This window comes from Physella acuta, unplaced genomic scaffold, assembly GCF_028476545.2.
Source record: "Physella acuta isolate Inbredline_101_S28 unplaced genomic scaffold, ASM2847654v3 ptg000114l, whole genome shotgun sequence".
NCBI classification, from domain to species: Eukaryota; Metazoa; Mollusca; class Gastropoda; family Physidae; genus Physella; species Physella acuta.
In genome coordinates, this window is record NW_026731634.1 from 690,862 (window position 1) to 707,958 (window position 17,097).

The 17,097-nt window shown below is 36.6% G+C and overlaps 2 protein-coding genes across 5 annotated transcripts in view; one reads left to right on the forward strand and one right to left on the reverse strand.

The window, feature by feature from the left end:
• The window catches only part of LOC131934608 (polypeptide N-acetylgalactosaminyltransferase 13), a 37,734-nt gene extending 33,173 nt beyond the window's left edge, over nt 1–4,561 (forward strand). For 3 of the 4 annotated variants that reach the window (XM_059290670.1, XM_059290668.1, XM_059290671.1), the window contains exon 15: nt 36–4,561. In XM_059290670.1, coding sequence (XP_059146653.1) covers nt 36–100 — 65 coding nt within the window. In that variant the 3' untranslated portion in view covers nt 101–4,561. The remainder of the gene's footprint in view (nt 1–35) is intronic. The other variant, XR_009385814.1, reaches the window with a different exon arrangement.
• Nucleotides 4,562–9,585: 5,024 nt separating this feature from the next.
• Nucleotides 9,586–11,010, reverse strand: LOC131934633 (dopamine receptor 1-like). Its single transcript, XM_059290703.1, has one exon. The coding sequence runs from the start codon at nt 10,738–10,740 to the stop codon at nt 9,586–9,588; it is 1,155 nt and encodes a 384-aa protein (XP_059146686.1). The 5' UTR covers nt 10,741–11,010.
• Nucleotides 11,011–17,097: the final 6,087 nt, after the last annotated feature.

The following is a 17,097-nucleotide window of genomic DNA, read 5'->3' on the forward strand; positions in this document are numbered from 1 at the left end:
AGCGCAGGTTTTGATTCATTGAGTTTCTTCCCCAGGTAAATGTTCAGGCTCTGAAGACCAAGAGTGGATACTTGGTGGCCTGAAAGAAAGCGCCCTGTGATCTCTTTCTGTGATTGTGTTTTGGATGGCGAAATTGTTGTGGCCAAATGCTAGCTGATAGTGATGTTGTTTATGTGCTATACACTACTTATTTCCTAGTGAAACTGGAATCAATCTGATTGGCTGAACAAGAGGTATTTTAAAATGTTGGATTGTCTGAGAAAAGAAACGAATCAATCTGATTGGATGAACAAGATGTGTTTAAAATGTTGGATTGTCTGAGAAAAGAAACGAATCAATCTGATTGGATGAACAAGAGGTATTTAAAATGTTGGATTTCTGAGAAAAGAAACGAATCAATCTGATTGGCTGAACAAGATGTATTTAAAATGTTGGATTGTCTGAGAAAAGAAACGAATCAATCTGATTGGCTGAACAACATGTATTTAAAATGTTGGATTGTCTGAGAAAAGAAACGAATCAATCTGATTGGCTGAACAACATGCATTTAAAATGTTGGATTGTCTGAGAAAAGAAACGAATCAATCTGATTGGTTGAACAAGAAGTGTTTAAAATGTTGGATTGTCTGAACACCAGGTTCTAGTTGTGCTCATCATTTCAAATCTCCACTCACCTGTTTTATTTTATAAGTTGACTGGCTGAGGAGACCATCTTTGTTTGATTTTTCTGTTACACAGCCTTAAATCATCATCTCCTCCGTGTAGGGGATGTCAATCACACCCCGGGATAACCTGTGCTCTACAGGATGCTCATCTGTACATGAATGCAATTCACTGTTTAACTCTCTTTTATGTCAAACTTGTTTCAATTATGCATTTCTGTTGTGTTTTTCTTGTTACAAAATTTAATTTGCCATATTTATATCATATCATATTTTGTTTTTATTTTATATTTCAAATGTTTATCATCAAATATAGTGTACCTGTGTTACCTATAATTCACATTGTTTATTTATGAATAGAACTTGTAATATTCTACATTCTGAACTTTCGTCTAATTGAACTTTGTTTTAGTTTTTCCCTCTTTAATTGTTAGTCATGTTTTATTTTTATTAACTATTTAAAAATGTTTGAATACAAATTAGTCCAATATAAAAAATGTCCAATTCAAACCCTCGTTTACACTTTTGAAGAACTGAATCAAGATGAGATCTGAAGACGAGTCTATTGTTATTATAGCCCTGTCAGAGGAAAGAATTTAGAATGTGTGTTTCAGTGTTGAGATGCTGACCCAACCTTTTGTACTGTTACTAATGTTGGACCACTGTTCACATATTTTCATGTTGCGTCCAGGCGTGTTTTTTTTTACTAGTATTAAGGTCAAAGGTCACCAGAATTAAACCCAGTGTAACTTTGTGCCATTGATTTCATTCTCTCAGAGGTTCTTAGCTTTTATTCTGTGCTGTGACCTCATCACATCTCTTTTGTGTTAACTAGTATTAAGGTCACCAGAATTAAACCCAGTGTAATTTTGTGCCATTGATTTCATTCTCTCAGAGGTTCTTAGCTTTTATTCTGTGCTGTGACCTCATCACATCTCTCTTATGTTAATTAGTATTAAGGTCACCAGAATTAAACCCAGTGTAACTTTGTGCCATTGATTTCATTCTCTCAGAGGTTCTTAGCTTTTATTCTATGCTGCGACCTCATCGCATCTCTACATTTACTTTTTAATATACTTAGGAAATTAGGTATTGAGAATAGAGTTTACTGACTAGACCAATCCTTCAGAACTAGTAAAATGTTAGGCAAAGTTCAGTCTTGTATGTTTAAGATGTAAACAGTGTTTGAATCGGTTTTTTATAAATAGCAATTTATATAATGTCTGTGATTGGCTTAAATTAATTCTACTTAGTTTTTCATCTGTTAAAAGTGAATAGATTGGTTGAACTGATTGTGGAGCTAAGTTAATTGAACTGATTGTTGAAATAAATATATTGAACTGATTGTGGAAATAAAAGTAAATTTTGTTCTATGATCTAGTGTTACCCCTCTAAATTGAATCAAAGTGTGTTACGTCCCTTTAAAAATTGGTCATGAACTATTGACCCTTGCAATACAATGATTTTATTATGAATAATCTCTTCATATAATCATCTCATATCACAACAATACTTTATTCCATCAGTTTTTTAAAATTCACATCAGGGTTTCTTATCCAAATTTTGATAATTGCTTTTGTAAGATAAAAGCTTTTTGATGATTTGTCTGCTGTATGCATTGTGTGTGAAGTGTGTGGGTCTATGTGTGGTGAAAGCTGGTTCATACATCACAGTAACAATGTGACAGCTGCCCTTGTCTGAACTGTTGCAGCATGTAATATTTTTTTCTACCCATTTGTGGCCAGATCAATTTTTACTTTATGGGTGTAAGTTTGAGCTTCTGAAGATGACACACTTGACGTTTGGTTTAGTTTACAAAAAATTTTTGTTACCACTAGACGTAGTTAAAAGTCTGGAAGAATACTCATACACTATATAACACATGCATTTCAATAGCGACTTGGTGCAACTTAAAATATCTGGAGGGTGTACATATTTTTATGAAACATTTATTTATCTTTTTTTTTTGTCCTCACTACTGGTCTAAGAAACAGTATGTAAATAAGATTATATATAAATTGTTTCTATTTGGGCTAGATGTCTCTTTACCTGACATAAACTTACTTTAACCCCCTAGGGACTATGGATAAAAATGACGGTAGTGTAAAACAATTAGACTGGTTAAATCAGTACGGTCTAGACAAGATTGAGTAAATCCTTTCAGAATTTGTTATATGTTTACATTATTTTACAGCAAATTTTTGGCCTAATGTATTGTATCAATTTAAAAAAAATTACAACTGACATTAGCCATTTAAAAATTATAACAAAAATGACAAATAGTTTAAAACACATTAGCTTACTCTATCATTTTCATCAATTTGATGTTTCTATTTTTATTGCTTGCTTTGTTTGCACAATAACTTCAGGAAAATTGTTATAGTATTGTGAAGTGAAAAAAAAAATCGGTCATGGTTAAAAATGTATCCATTAAAACTAGTTGATTCTTTCAATAAATAATTGGTCAATTCTGTGTATTATTCAGATCAATTTGTCCCTTGAGGGCTAAACAATTTAGATGTCATTTCAGTGGGATTTAAATCACATTTTTTTTTCCTTTGCAATCAACTGGGTCATCCCAACTTTGTGGAGTGTCCAGATCAATTTTCTTTCGGCTAATGTAAACTGGGAGGCAGCTATGAATAGGTCAGGTTGGTCAAAATACTTAACCCTAGCAAACATTTGGCTGTCTGTAGATGATAGCACCATCCTGTATTCAGATATATTTTTTAAAGTCAAGCCTAAATAATAAGTCAAAACTTTGAATTTAGGAATGTTTGCCTCTCAGTAAATGGTAGTGAAACTGTGGCATTGTCCTATCATTTTGCTACTTTGTCTTGAGGGAGCAGGACATCCCCCCCCCCACCCCACTGTCATTTACACCCAAATAATAAACCCCTCATATAAATCCCCCCCCCCCTCCCGTAAGTGATTTAGAGAGATTGGGATAGGTCAAGAATAAGCTTATGTTACTCAAAATACTTAACCCTAGCAAACATTTGGCTATCTGGCGATGATGCCTCATCCTGTATTGATATTTTTTTTTTTGAAAAGTCAAGTAAAGTAAAAACTTTGAATTTAGGTATTTTCACCTCTTAGGCAATGATATGGATAATGTGGCATCCACCCCACCCCATCTGCCATTTACCCCCAAAGAATTAACCCCTGTTATATAAATCCCCCCTCCCGTCAGTAATTTAGAAAGTTTGGGTTAGATTAAGAATAAGCTTATGTTAGGGATAAGAAGCTGATTTTGGATTGGCAGCTGGATATTGAAAAGGATGGGTTAAAGGTACCATATGTATTCTAAATCTGGGGGGGGGGGGGGGGTATGTCAGAGACCCAGATTTTGAAATCTGGTATTGTACCCACAAACTAATCCTTTAGTCTGTAGGTCTGTACATTGATCAAACTTTAAGGTATAGCTTTATTTCAATACAACTCCCTCTCATGTATTTATCAAGCCTGTGTCATATTCCAATATTTATTTCTTGTATAACATGCTTAGTTTTAAGAACAAAATGCATTTTATTTTTAGCTAGACAGGGCCATGAAGTAGTAGAGTATATATGTGTGCAGTAGCTGGGTATGAGAGTGCTACTTGTTACATTGTTAGTATTACAAGCACAAGTCTGTTAACTATAACTTGATGCTAGGTTTAGTGGAGTGGATTGGAAAAGTGAGAGTCCAATTGTTTAGTTTTGCTATGTGCACTGTATTTTCTAGATTACTAAATGTCACCTAGCCCTTGTTATTATGAAAAAAAAAATATTTTCTACAAAGTCGTTTTTTTTTTTGTTTTTTTTTCAAGAGCTTTTTAGATTTTTTTTTGTACATAGCTTGATTAATTAATTAAGACAGGGTCTTGTTAAGAAATAAAATGACAAGTTTTCAAATTTTGGAAATGTTTTATGTTTTGTATTTCAAACATTTTACTTTTTTCTTTAATGTTTGATTGATATCTCAAGTAAAAATTCACATTTTCTTTCTGACATTCAGCTAATGGTTTATTTACTGATTTGTAATCAGAGTTTTTTTCGGGCATTTCTCCCCCCCCCCCTACAAACGAAATAGAATTTATGAAGAAAATATATACTTTTACCAGTCCCCCCCCCCCCCCCCCCCCCCCCCCACCACCACCACCGAGAAAAAAAAGATTGAAAGAAAATAAATAAGAAAATTACAAGGGAAGCAACAAAGGAAACAATGAACACAAGTCAAACAACAGTTGTGGAACACGTGTTTATTTTTCACAGCACTAATTAAGTCTGGAACCGTTTTTTACAGTGATCCCTCCCAAATGGAACAGCATTGATTTTTTTTTTTTTAATCAGCCATCAGATTGTCTCAAAACTCCACCTCTCACTGGAGTCAACTTGAGAACCACTGACTTGAAATGATACATTTTTAATGCCGTGCAAATAGCAAAAGGCCGGGTTTGTTTTACCCTAATTAAACAGGATGGCTAACCCCATTTTTTTTATAGTATAAAAAATGTTGGTTCTTCCTTGAGACAAAATAAAAGAATAGTTTCCCATCATTCTCATAGCTTCTACCACAGAACATAAGCTATTCTTTTTGTTTTATAAATTATCATACCTATTGAGGTAAATGTTTTTAGTATCATCAAGTACTGCCAATGATAAATTAAAAAAATAAACCGGGAGTGATCTCCCCTAAACTTTCTCGAATATTTTTATATAAAATAACAGGGGATGGGAACTCGGGCTATATACATGATTTTTAAACCATTTTAAATACTTAAAGTTTTAAAAATAGAATAAAATCTCGTAGACAAATTAATTGCATACCGAGTGAACGCGAAATAAAAAAGCGCATAATAGTGCGCAATATTATTAGTACTTTTAAAATTTACATTAGTTTTTTGAGAAATCGGAATTAGCGTAAATTACTACTTCCGGTCAACGGAAATTACTCAAAATTTGACAGAAGGTAGAGAATTAGATATTTTACTTACATGTGAAATTTCATTTATCTATCTGAAATAGTACTCAAGTTATAGGCTTTTGAAAAATTCAAAGTAGAAAAAGTACCACTTCCGGTTATCGGAAATCGCTCAAAAGTTGATACGGATCTACGATTTTGATAAAATACTTATATATGAAATTTCATCAACCTAGCAGTAACGGTACTCAAGTTATCGTGTTTACACACGGACACACAGACACACACACACACAGACATACGGAAAAGATTGCAAAATTATGTTTTTCCGTATCAGTGAGGTGTAATACGTCGAGATTTGTAAAAATTCTGCGTGAATGTAGAACTAGTTCTGCTAAAATTGAGAAAATTGAGAAAGAAGAGTTGAAATCTTCTGTTTGTTAATAATAGACTTGGATTCTAATAGCCAGGTTTTCTTTCAGGCATCTCCTCATTCTGTGTGCCCCCCCCCCTCCCACACACACACACTATTTCGGTCCGTTCGTCCGAAGTTTTAAATGCACCCTGAAAAAAAAACCTGCTGACAGTTCTAATTTGACATATTGGTTTAAACATTTTTTTTCTAATTGTTTTACTTGGTAAAAAACCCAATGTCCTATGAATTACGAAAGTAAATTATCAGATTCCAGAAAATGGAGTAGAACGTCAATGACGTAATTTTCAGCTAACATTAATTTTAAAACTCAATATATTTTTTTGTTGTAAAAATGGGTTAGCGTTTTATTTATGCTTTCGTATTTTTAACTTGTCATTTTGCAATACTCAAATGGGGGAAAGGGTGAGGGGGGCTTCGGATTTGTGTGTTTTTAAAAATCTAATATTGACTAGGATTTGCGAAATTTTCCAGTAATAATAAAACAATTATATGCGAATCAACACAGTGTACATACGGTTAACTGTAGCTCGGTATTTTGTTAGTTGTGTATACTATTTCAGAAATACAGAGGTTGTATCTTAAGAGTTAAAAAAAAAAACAGCTTCCCGTTTGTGGGAAGATGGAGAAAGGGGGGGGGGGGGGATAAATTGTGATTGTTTAATTTAGCAAAAAGTGCGACTTCTCTTGTAGACAGCGTCCCTCTTCCCCACCCCCTCCCCTTCTCTCCCCCCCCCCGCCCCCCACCTAACAACTAACACCCTATTGTTTATCTTTCATCTATTTTAAGCCTGATTAGTTAAAATAATAAAACGAACAGTTACGTATTTTTACGTCGTACAAACAGTTAGGCAACTAATCCATTGAACATGTGCTAGTGGCACACAATTCATAAATACAAGAGCTGCTGACTCTCCAGAATGTTGCATTACAACAGACGTACAGCCTTAACTTGGTGTCAGTGGCGTCACCAGGTCGGGCGTCATCCGGCGCGGCGACTCAGTGTGTCACCCCAATTCATCCAACACATTTTCATTTTGGTGTCACCCCCCCCCCCCCCCCATCTCTTTTATTATCTTAACAGCGTAACACATTGTTTTTTGCTAGTAAACTTCGATTTGGTGTTACCCCCCCCCGCCCCCCACTGTTTTATTATTTTAACAGGATAAAACTTTGTTTTGAAAGCGTAAATTTCGATTTGGTGTCACCCGGTGCGGGACTCAACCCCCCCTGCTCCCCCTTGTGACGCCATCGGCTGGTGTTGGCCAACACATACGCCCTAATTGTCCTGCAATCTCTTATATGACCATGACTTAGACACACAGCAAGATTACAATCACATTTAGTCCTCTCATATCCGTGTTTACTGAAACAACAAAACAAAAACAACTCCTGTTGATCAACAATAATAGCTCCCGTGGGAGGGGCCAGAGTACACAGGACACCCCCCACCCCCCGGGATCAATAATTTTACAAAATTACTTTTAAAGTAGTTTACACGGAGAAAGCCTGTCAAACAACAACACAACAACACAGACTGTTGTTGAAATAGTTGCTAATGCGAATTATGTGGAAAGGGAGTGGATGTTAGTCTTCTCTATTATTGTACCTGAATCAAAATATATTTGTTAATATTGTTTTTTTAAATATCTTAAAAAATGAATTCAAAATTTAAATTGGCGTATGTTGTCTCATATTTCAGCAATATCGGGCTATGTAAACAGGTTAGGTTTCGGCATTTCGGGTTATGTAAAAAGGTTAGGTTTTTCGGCAGTTGGGTTAGTCCTTTAAATTATTTTAATAATTTACTTTAGGCGTTTTGGACTGACTGCATTAAATCTTATTTTCTTAAGAAACGCGATTGACCTCCCCTGTTTAAAAAAAAATAAACCTCACTATTTCATCAGTACTGTCTGGTTCTAGCCTTGTAGCAAAGTAATCTCCCCTTAAAAAATATCACTGTGGCGCCTATGCCTCATGTTTGCCTAAATCCTTCCCTCGGCTGGCATATTTTCGTTTACCAGCCAACATGACACAGTAACGATCCAGCAGTTCACCAAAAACAACAAAAAACAACATCTCGCCAACGACAGCATGAATATGGGCGTAGGTTTTTAATACAAGTTCGATAACTATGAGCAGTTCGCGCACGTAACCTTAAACCAAAAAATACAATATTGATTTTGTGGTGCGGGGCTATGATTTTTTTTTTCTTGCTCATTTCACTCCCAAGTACCGATGCTGTGGTAAATTATGACTTCAAAGTCATGTGGCTTTGACTGAATCAGGCGTGTCGGAGCCGAGGACTGTGATACATTAGCACCATCAAAGACAGTTCGAGCTTCATTTTTTAGAGCAGTATTTAGCTTATAGCGTCATTAAACGGGGGGTGGGAGGAGGGGGGGGGGCTGCGGGTCCCAACCGGTTGACACTCAATCAAAGGGGGTGAAACCAAGCCGAAACAAATTGTTAAATTTGGTGTTAAAACAATATTTAATCCGGTTAAAAAGGAATGAGATAGTATGGGGAGGGGTGACACCTAAACTATAAATAAAAATTTGTTGCGAGAGGGGGGGGCCTTAAATTATCATTCCGGGTAAGACTTAACTTAGAGACGCCACTAGTATTAACTAGCATATTGAGCGCTACCAGTGTTTCTTCCAGACTTTTTTCTCCGGGGGAGGGGGAGGGGGGCACTAGAAATTTTCGGGGGGGGGGAGGGGGGGCGATAGACTTTCTTGGGGGGGGGGGGGGGCGGACACTGTTAAAAGTATAATTATATTTTCTATATAAATTATATAAATTTCATTTCGTTGGGGGGGGGGGGCGGTAAAAAAAATTCGGGGGGGGGGGGGGTCTGGAAGAGAACTCTGAGCGCTACGGAAAATAAGAAATATATTTGGATCCATCATAAGTACTCATACAGAATGTCGGTATATGCAAAGAAGATGTGCAGAGTTCCTAAGATAGGCATACACTAGTCTTATACACTAGTGTTGAGAGCAAGTCTAAATGAACACTGTTTAACACATTATTTATATGCCAATTGAACATTTTAATACTGTAATTTACATAGGTTGAAGCCCTTTATCTTATGGCCCGTAGCCCGTGTAGTGAGTGATAAAATGATCTCCGCTGACAAGCAAGTCTTAGGCACCTTCAGACCAGTGTTTCTTTCAGGCATGTTTCCGTGGGGGGGGGGGGGGGGGTTGTCCCTCCCTGCCTCCAGAGCACGTCCACCCCACACCCCCGCTTGAAACTTACAAAATATAATTTTTAAATAAAATACATGCTTTCGTTAACCAGTGTTCACCCTTCCCCGAAAGTTTCAAATGCCCCTCCCCGATCCGTAGAAAAAAAATGGCTGAAAGAAACCGTGCTGTGGGCATCTCCTTAAAGTGCAAACCACAAATGACCACAAGGGCTAGGTTACCCCCCAACCCCCTACATCAACACACATAGGTGTCATCTTCCCTCTTGTAATGACGCCGCCCATTTTACATTTCGTAACATCTAGTTACGATCGTGACGTCATACACAATGAAAAAACAGGATCCGCCACGCAGTTTTGTGAACTGGAACTCATTACAAAAAAGTAATTTTCCCTTTGGTGTTGACATTGGTTATGACCAAATCTTTCACCTGTGTTTGATTGCTTGACATGTGGTACTGCGCTCTGTTTAAAAAATAATGGTCCCTTTCTAACAGTGGGCGTAACGACAAGATTCTTTTAAAAGCTTGTCGGAATTCGGTGTTGAATATACTATAAATAACTGGGTTCAAACATGAATTGACATAACCTAGCCACGTGGATACTAGAAAAGCTGTTTCATTAATATTTGAGTTGAATGCAGATATCGGGTTTATAATAAAAAATGGCAGCCAGCAACAGAGAAAAACGCCGGTAATGACACCAAGAGTATAAGCAGCTTTGTAATCAGTGGAACGCAAATCAATTTTAAAACTCGTACCGTGGAGAGTTCTTTTTTTCTCCTCCCCTGGCGGAGTCACATGACGCGCCGTGTTTCGGATGCTCGTCACGTGACTGCGGGATACTAAAAATAGCTTAAAATACAAAACAAGCATGATGAGGCAAGGGGCGTAGAAGCTGACGGTGGAGGAGAGGATGGCGTAGAGGAAGTTGAGTTTGATGATGCACTCCGCGTCGTTGTAGGAGGTGTCGTTGGCGTGTAGGTTCAAGTGCCAGCCCATTTGGATTGGAAGAAACGAGATGAGAGCGGAGAGGATCCAAACAAAGGCGATAAAAGTCACCGCTTTTCTCGTGGTCATCCAGCTGAAATAAAACATGGCGTTTTTGATCTGTTTGTATCGATCAAAACAGATGACGCATAGGTTTAAAATGGAGGCGGTCGAACACATGACGTCAAATGAAATCCAGATGCGGCAAAAAATCCCGCCAAAAATCCACTTGTCCAAGATGTCGTTGGCCATGGAGAAACTCATCACGACGCATGCCACGAGTAAATCGGCCACCGCCAGAGAGACGATGAAGTAATTGTTCTTGCATTTTTTCAGGCGCCGGTCCGAAAACACGGCAACACACACCAACAAATTGCCGCCGACGGCAAATAGAATACACAGGGCAAAAAACAAACCCAGAACAATCTTCCATCTAGTGTTTATGTGCTCTAAATCATTGTCACTGCTGTTTGATTTAGAAACTGAACTATTAATATAATTTACGATAGATCCTTCAAAGTTTGATATCATTTTATTCATGGTTTAAAAACAAAAACACATCAACATTTGGTTCTAGAAGTTCATAAGAACAATACATTCTTTTAAATTTTACGCGTAACTTTTCTTTTCCACCCGCTAGCTTGTATCTCTGAACTTGTATTTATAATCGTGGCAAAAGTTCATAAACACTTTCTTTTACATTTTGACACTGTACAATTTTTTGTGCTAGTTTGTATCTTTGGATTTGTATGCAGACTCTATTCGGGGCAAAAGTTCATAAAAACACATTCCTTTTGATTTTTACTTTACCACTTATTTGACACGCTGGTATTTAAATCCGTATTTTATATCACACTTTTCAAGAGATTTCCAAGTAGTCTGGCATCGTGGTGGACCTTGCAGTTGCCGTATTTATCATTTATTAATTATTCCAGCAGCTGAAAAACAAAAAGAAAGTATTGATTATAAAATACCAGTAGGCCACTTTAATAAGTTTCACTGACATTGTGACATTGTGCTAGCGTGCGAATTGTCATGCCATGAAATATTGAAAGCCAGATGAGACGCAGATGAAACATACAAGAATACACTGGTGAATCCAACTAATTGTTTGTACATTAAATCTTTTAAAAAATGTATCACGGAGCTGAGTTTGGCTTTTATAAGCTGCTTGTCTCAGTCGTGGGGAGGCAAAATCTGGTGTTAGTTGGGCGGACTTTCTTTTTGTTAAGTAGAACTTTAAGGCGAATGGGGGGGGGGGAGGGGTATTTGTTAAGTAGACTTTTAAGGCGAATGGTGTATCACATGGTGGGGGGGGGGGGGTATTTGTTAAGTAGACTTTTAAGGCGAATGAATGGGGGGAGGGGTATTTGTTATGTAGACTTTTAAGGCGAATGGTGTATCACATTGGGGGGGGGATTTTTTAAGTAGACTTTTAAGGCGAATGGTATATCACATTGGGTGGGTGGGGGGGGTATTTGTTAAATAGACTTTTAAGGCGAATGGTGTATCACATTGGGGGGGGGGGGGTATTTGTTAAGTAGACTTTTAAGGCGAATGGTGTATCACATTGGGGGGGGGGGTATTTGTTAAGTAGACTTTTAAGGCGAATGGTATATCACATTGGGGGGGGGGGGAGGGTATTTGTTAAGTAGACTTTTAAGGCGACTGGTGTATCACATTATGGGGGGGGGTATTTGTTAAGTAGACTTTTAAAGCGAAATTGTGTAACAGATGTGGATGGAAGTTCACGTGTGTGTTAAACTAGTTAAATAAAATTAGCAGTGGTATTTTTCAGCTTTGAGAAGCGTCGATCTGATGAAGATATGTATTGTTGGTTATTGTGGGCGGGGGGAATTTCAACATCCGTTACCAAGGTCTGGGTCACGATATAGGATGGTGGTGTTGATGGGGTGGGGTGGGCTAGTTATGGGGGTCGGAGGCAATGATGGGCAAGAGGAATTTAAGTTTGGAGCTATAGTGATGTGGTTGGAGCAATTATGTGAGTGGGGCATTAATATGGGTGGGGTAATGATGTGGTTTGGGCAATGATGTAGGTGGGGTAATGATGTAGGTGGGGCAATGATACACGTAGGGCAATGATGTCGGCTGGGCAATGATGTGGGTGGGGCGATGATGTGGGTGGGGCAATGATTGACTGGAGTACTGTGAGAGACAGCTGTGTATCTCATCTTGTTACATATAAGCCTACACGTCCTTGTGCGTATATTATAACCCAAGTATGCGTCTGATCCCAAAATAGGTTAGTACAAGTATCCTAAAGAAATATCGGCTACATGCTGTATAGTTAACTAGAGCAAACGATGCTAATATTATGGCGGACCTTGCTGTATCGCTGAAGGACTAATGAGAACAAACTACGCCATGGTATTTAGTGAATGTTGATCCCGTCTTTACGTGAAAGTGTGTCAGGGTTTGTATGAAGCTACAGGTAATGTGCTGGGGGTGTTCTAATAATTATTATTATCATCATCATCATCATCATCATCATCATCATCATCATCATCAGCATCAGCATCGTCATCGTCATCATCATCGTCATCATCATCGTCATCATCATCATCATCATCATCATCGTTATCGTCATCATCATCATCATCATCATCATCATCATCATCATCATCATCGTCATCGCCATCGTCATCATCATCGTCATCATCATCGTCATCATTTTCGTCATCATCATCATCATCCTCGTCATCGTCATCAGCATCAGCATCAGCATCAGCATCAGCATCAGCATCATCATCATCATCGTCATCGTCATCGTCATCGTCATCGTCATCGTCATCGTCATCGTCATCATCATCATCATCATCATCAGCATCATCAGCATCAGCATCATCATCACCACCATTATCATAATCCGTATCAGCATCGTCATCATCATCATCATCACCATCATTATCATATTCCGTATCCTCATCATCATCATCATCATCATCATTATCATAATTAGTATCGTCATCATCATCAACAACAACATCATCATCGTCATCGTCATCTTCATCATCATCATCATCATTTTCGTCATCATCATCATCATCATTTTCATCATCATCATCCTCATCATTATCATCATCATCACCATCATTATCATAATCCGTATCATCATCATCATCATCATCGTCATCATCATCATCATCATCATCATCATCATCACAATCATAATCATCTTTATTTTAACATCATCATCATGATAATTCTCATCGTCATCATCATCATCGTCGCCACCTCTGCATGTCGGAAAGAGAGAGCTCCCTCCTTCAACTCCTCCTCCACTCATCTACTCCATGTTCCATCGTGCTGCTCTTGTTTTCTCATGCCCTGTGGTGCCCATCTAAAAGCTGCCTAAACCAATTTGTCGGATCTCATTTTAGCACCTGCTTCAACCATCATCTGCTGATGGGGCCCCTTTTCTGATGTGCTCTTTTTATAGTAAAAGGAAAGTGGGGCAACTCTCGTACATGATAGTGGAAAACAAAAACTCAAAAATATATGACGTCATAATTTTAATTATTTTTTTTTTAATTTTTTTTTATCTGACGTCATTTATGTACAACCTCTTTTTTTTTCAAAGAAAATCATATGAATTTTTTTTTCTTTTTAAAAATTGCAAGATATCGAAATTTCACTCAAATAAACCGTCTTTTGTCATATCTACTAGGAATGTGCCAAGTTATTTGACATTGTTTTTAAATATGTGTTTAGTTATTTTGATTCTACTGTGTACCTCAATATTGTTTACTTTGACCCCAAATTTCTCTAATATGTAAAAATTGGCCACAAATAAATTCAATATTATAATGTTTAAAGAATTTTTTTTAATGCTTGCAATAAAACAAATTACAACATATTTAACAGTAACAAGAGTTAAGTTAACAATAATTTACATCATGTCCAATATGTGATGGTTGATATATAGGGCCTACAGAAAGAAAAATAAATAACAAAAGTGGAGCCAAGGGGGAATAATTGTAGGGGTTAAGTACACAAAAAAATAGTACAGATTACAAAGGGTCAGAGGTTACTATAAATCACCTAAGTTACCTAAAAGGGGAGATGACTCTTCCAGTATCACCTAATAAAATATTAGGACCACCAGGCTTAGTGATTTACATCCTAGATGCCTAGAATTCGTAAAGGGTGATGAGTGATGTTCTGCTATAGTGTCGTCGATACAATTAAAGTTTGAATATATTTCATGTTTAAAATATTTTAAAGTCTATTTCATTCTTTTTTTTAAATTATTATTATTTCATTCTTTTTTTTTTCTGACCGTGAATAATAACAGTTTTCAGCGATTAAAAGTAATTATCAATCGTGAGAAAGATTACAACTAAATGTAAATGTTAAAAATAAAATGTGTCTTAACGATACGTGATTTTAAGAAACGGGTACAACTAATTAAAAATTACTTAGTGTTTATAATCGGTCAACGTAGTTAAGTTAGCTGATTATAATTACCGTGTCTAAACAATAAAAATACAAAAATATGTTAAGTAAGAATGTATTTTCAAAAAAATGAAACTTAAATATTGCTTACGTCCCATTATCTCAGTCACTCAAGACGAATTACCTCCCTTTAATTAATGCCACCATTTCCCCCAAGATTATCAACGTGACACGACTAGTGAAAGTTAGACAACTCAAGTGACTTTATGGTATCTCATCTTACATTATTGTATGTAGTAATCTTTAAATTATTTTTAATCAACAATTTAAATTGACACGGCAAAGTTGGATGCAGGATTTCATCTAGAATGATAGACACACACACATACAAACAATTTATTTCCAAATCACGAATAGCGCCTCCGTGATATAAAATAGGTATAATACAAAGGAAATTATTTTTGTAACCACCTATGATACATGACATTTTTTGGGTAGCACTTTAAGTATAAGTTAGTTTCAACACTCACACATAATACACAGTGACTCATACATAATACATAGTAACTCATACATAATACATAGTAACTCATACATAATACACAGCGACTCATACATAATACACAGTGACTCATACATAATACATAGTAACTCATACATAATACATAGTAACTCATACATAATACATAGTAACTCATACATAATACATAGTAACTCATACATAATACATAGTAACTCATACATAATACATAGTAACTCATACATAATACATAGTAGCTCATACATAATACACAGTAACTCGTACATAATACATAGTAGCTCATACATAATACACAGTAACTCGTACATAATACATAGTAGCTCATACATAATACATAGTAACTCATACATAATACATAGTAACTCATACATAATACACAGTAACTCGTACATAATACATAGTAACTCATACATAATACATAGTAGCTCATACATAAAACATAGTAACTCATACATAATACATAGTAACTCATACATAATACATAGTAACTCATACATAATACATAGTAACTCATACATAATACATAGTAACTCATACATAATACATAGTAACTCATACATAATACATAGTACAGCTCTGACGAGCCAGATTCCCAACAGACTAATTCAGAAGCAACTCACTCACAACAACATAGCTACATAGTCGGCTAAAAGAGACTCGACATTCAAGGGACATCACTGAGATATATATATAACATATGGGACGCAACAATAACTAACAAGACATAACGTAATTAACAACGTATATTATAATTATATTTCGTACAATGGAAGATATACATAATTGAAAAGCGCCAAGACACGACAACTAGACTGTGGATAGCACATACTCAAATAATTTGGAAAACCTCTCGTTCAACGAACGGCTAATCCTGAAATTGGCGCCAACCGTAAAGTGCAAACGATCACACATGGTACTCAGTTTATGACGCCCACTAAAAGAAAATTGAATCAAAATTTTCCAAATTTTCTCCCCTTTGTTTACATAGTTCAACTTTGGACAAACCCCTATTTTTTTCCCGGCATCCCCCCCACGTATACCCCCACCCTTTCTTCGCAAGCACTGAAGAAATATTGAATTAAAATTTTATCCCTTAGCCATTGTCCGCCCCTCCCTACGCAATTTTAAGTCCCGTCCCCCTACCGCAGAAAAATGTCTGAAAGAAACCCCCTGCCATGTAGACATCTACACAAAATGTAGCTCTCTTTAAACTTTCAATTCAGTAATTTTAATAGCAATATTGTGTTTGTGCAATACTGATAATATATGAAGTTATTTTTATAGAAATAATTAATAAATAATTATCAAGAGTAGAATTAATGTAATTTGAAAATGTATACAATGTTCTTGAAAGATTCAAACTAGGACTACGGTTTAGCTTATCCTAATTGTATTTTTTAAATTACCACACAGAATAAAAAACTGTTGCAGAGAAAATCTATAAAGTCTGCAATTAATTTATTTTTGTGTATTCAAATTTCACATCCTTGTGTATTATCTTAACGGCTGGCGTTCATTTGATTCAAAGTAACCAAAATTGTAACCTATACTAGATGCTGCAAACTGGAGAAATCAGCCTGCAGCAAAAAGATGATGCGTTTTGGGGGAATTAAAAAAAACGTCAAATTATACTGGGGTATAAGGTTACCAATGTTCAATCACATTTGAATCAAGATATTTTAGACGTATTGGTTTACAAATGATATCACTGTGCAGCGGTATTGGTGGAGTCTCTCAAAGTTGAGTTAAGAAATGCCAGAATCAGTGGCGTAGCGAGGTCGGGTGTCACCCGGTGCGGCACTTAATGGTGTCACCCCCCAGAGACGTAGCGACCCTTCCGGGGGACAAACTTTCAATTTACGTTTTTCACCCCCCCCCCCCCCGCCACAAACTTTAGATTTGCACCCCCCCCCCCCCTCAAACTTAATTAAGTGGAATTA

Coding starts and splice junctions, on each gene's coding strand:
- LOC131934633 (XM_059290703.1), bottom strand. CDS start 10,740: ATGAATAAAATGATATCAAACTTTGAAGGATCTATCGTAAATTATATT.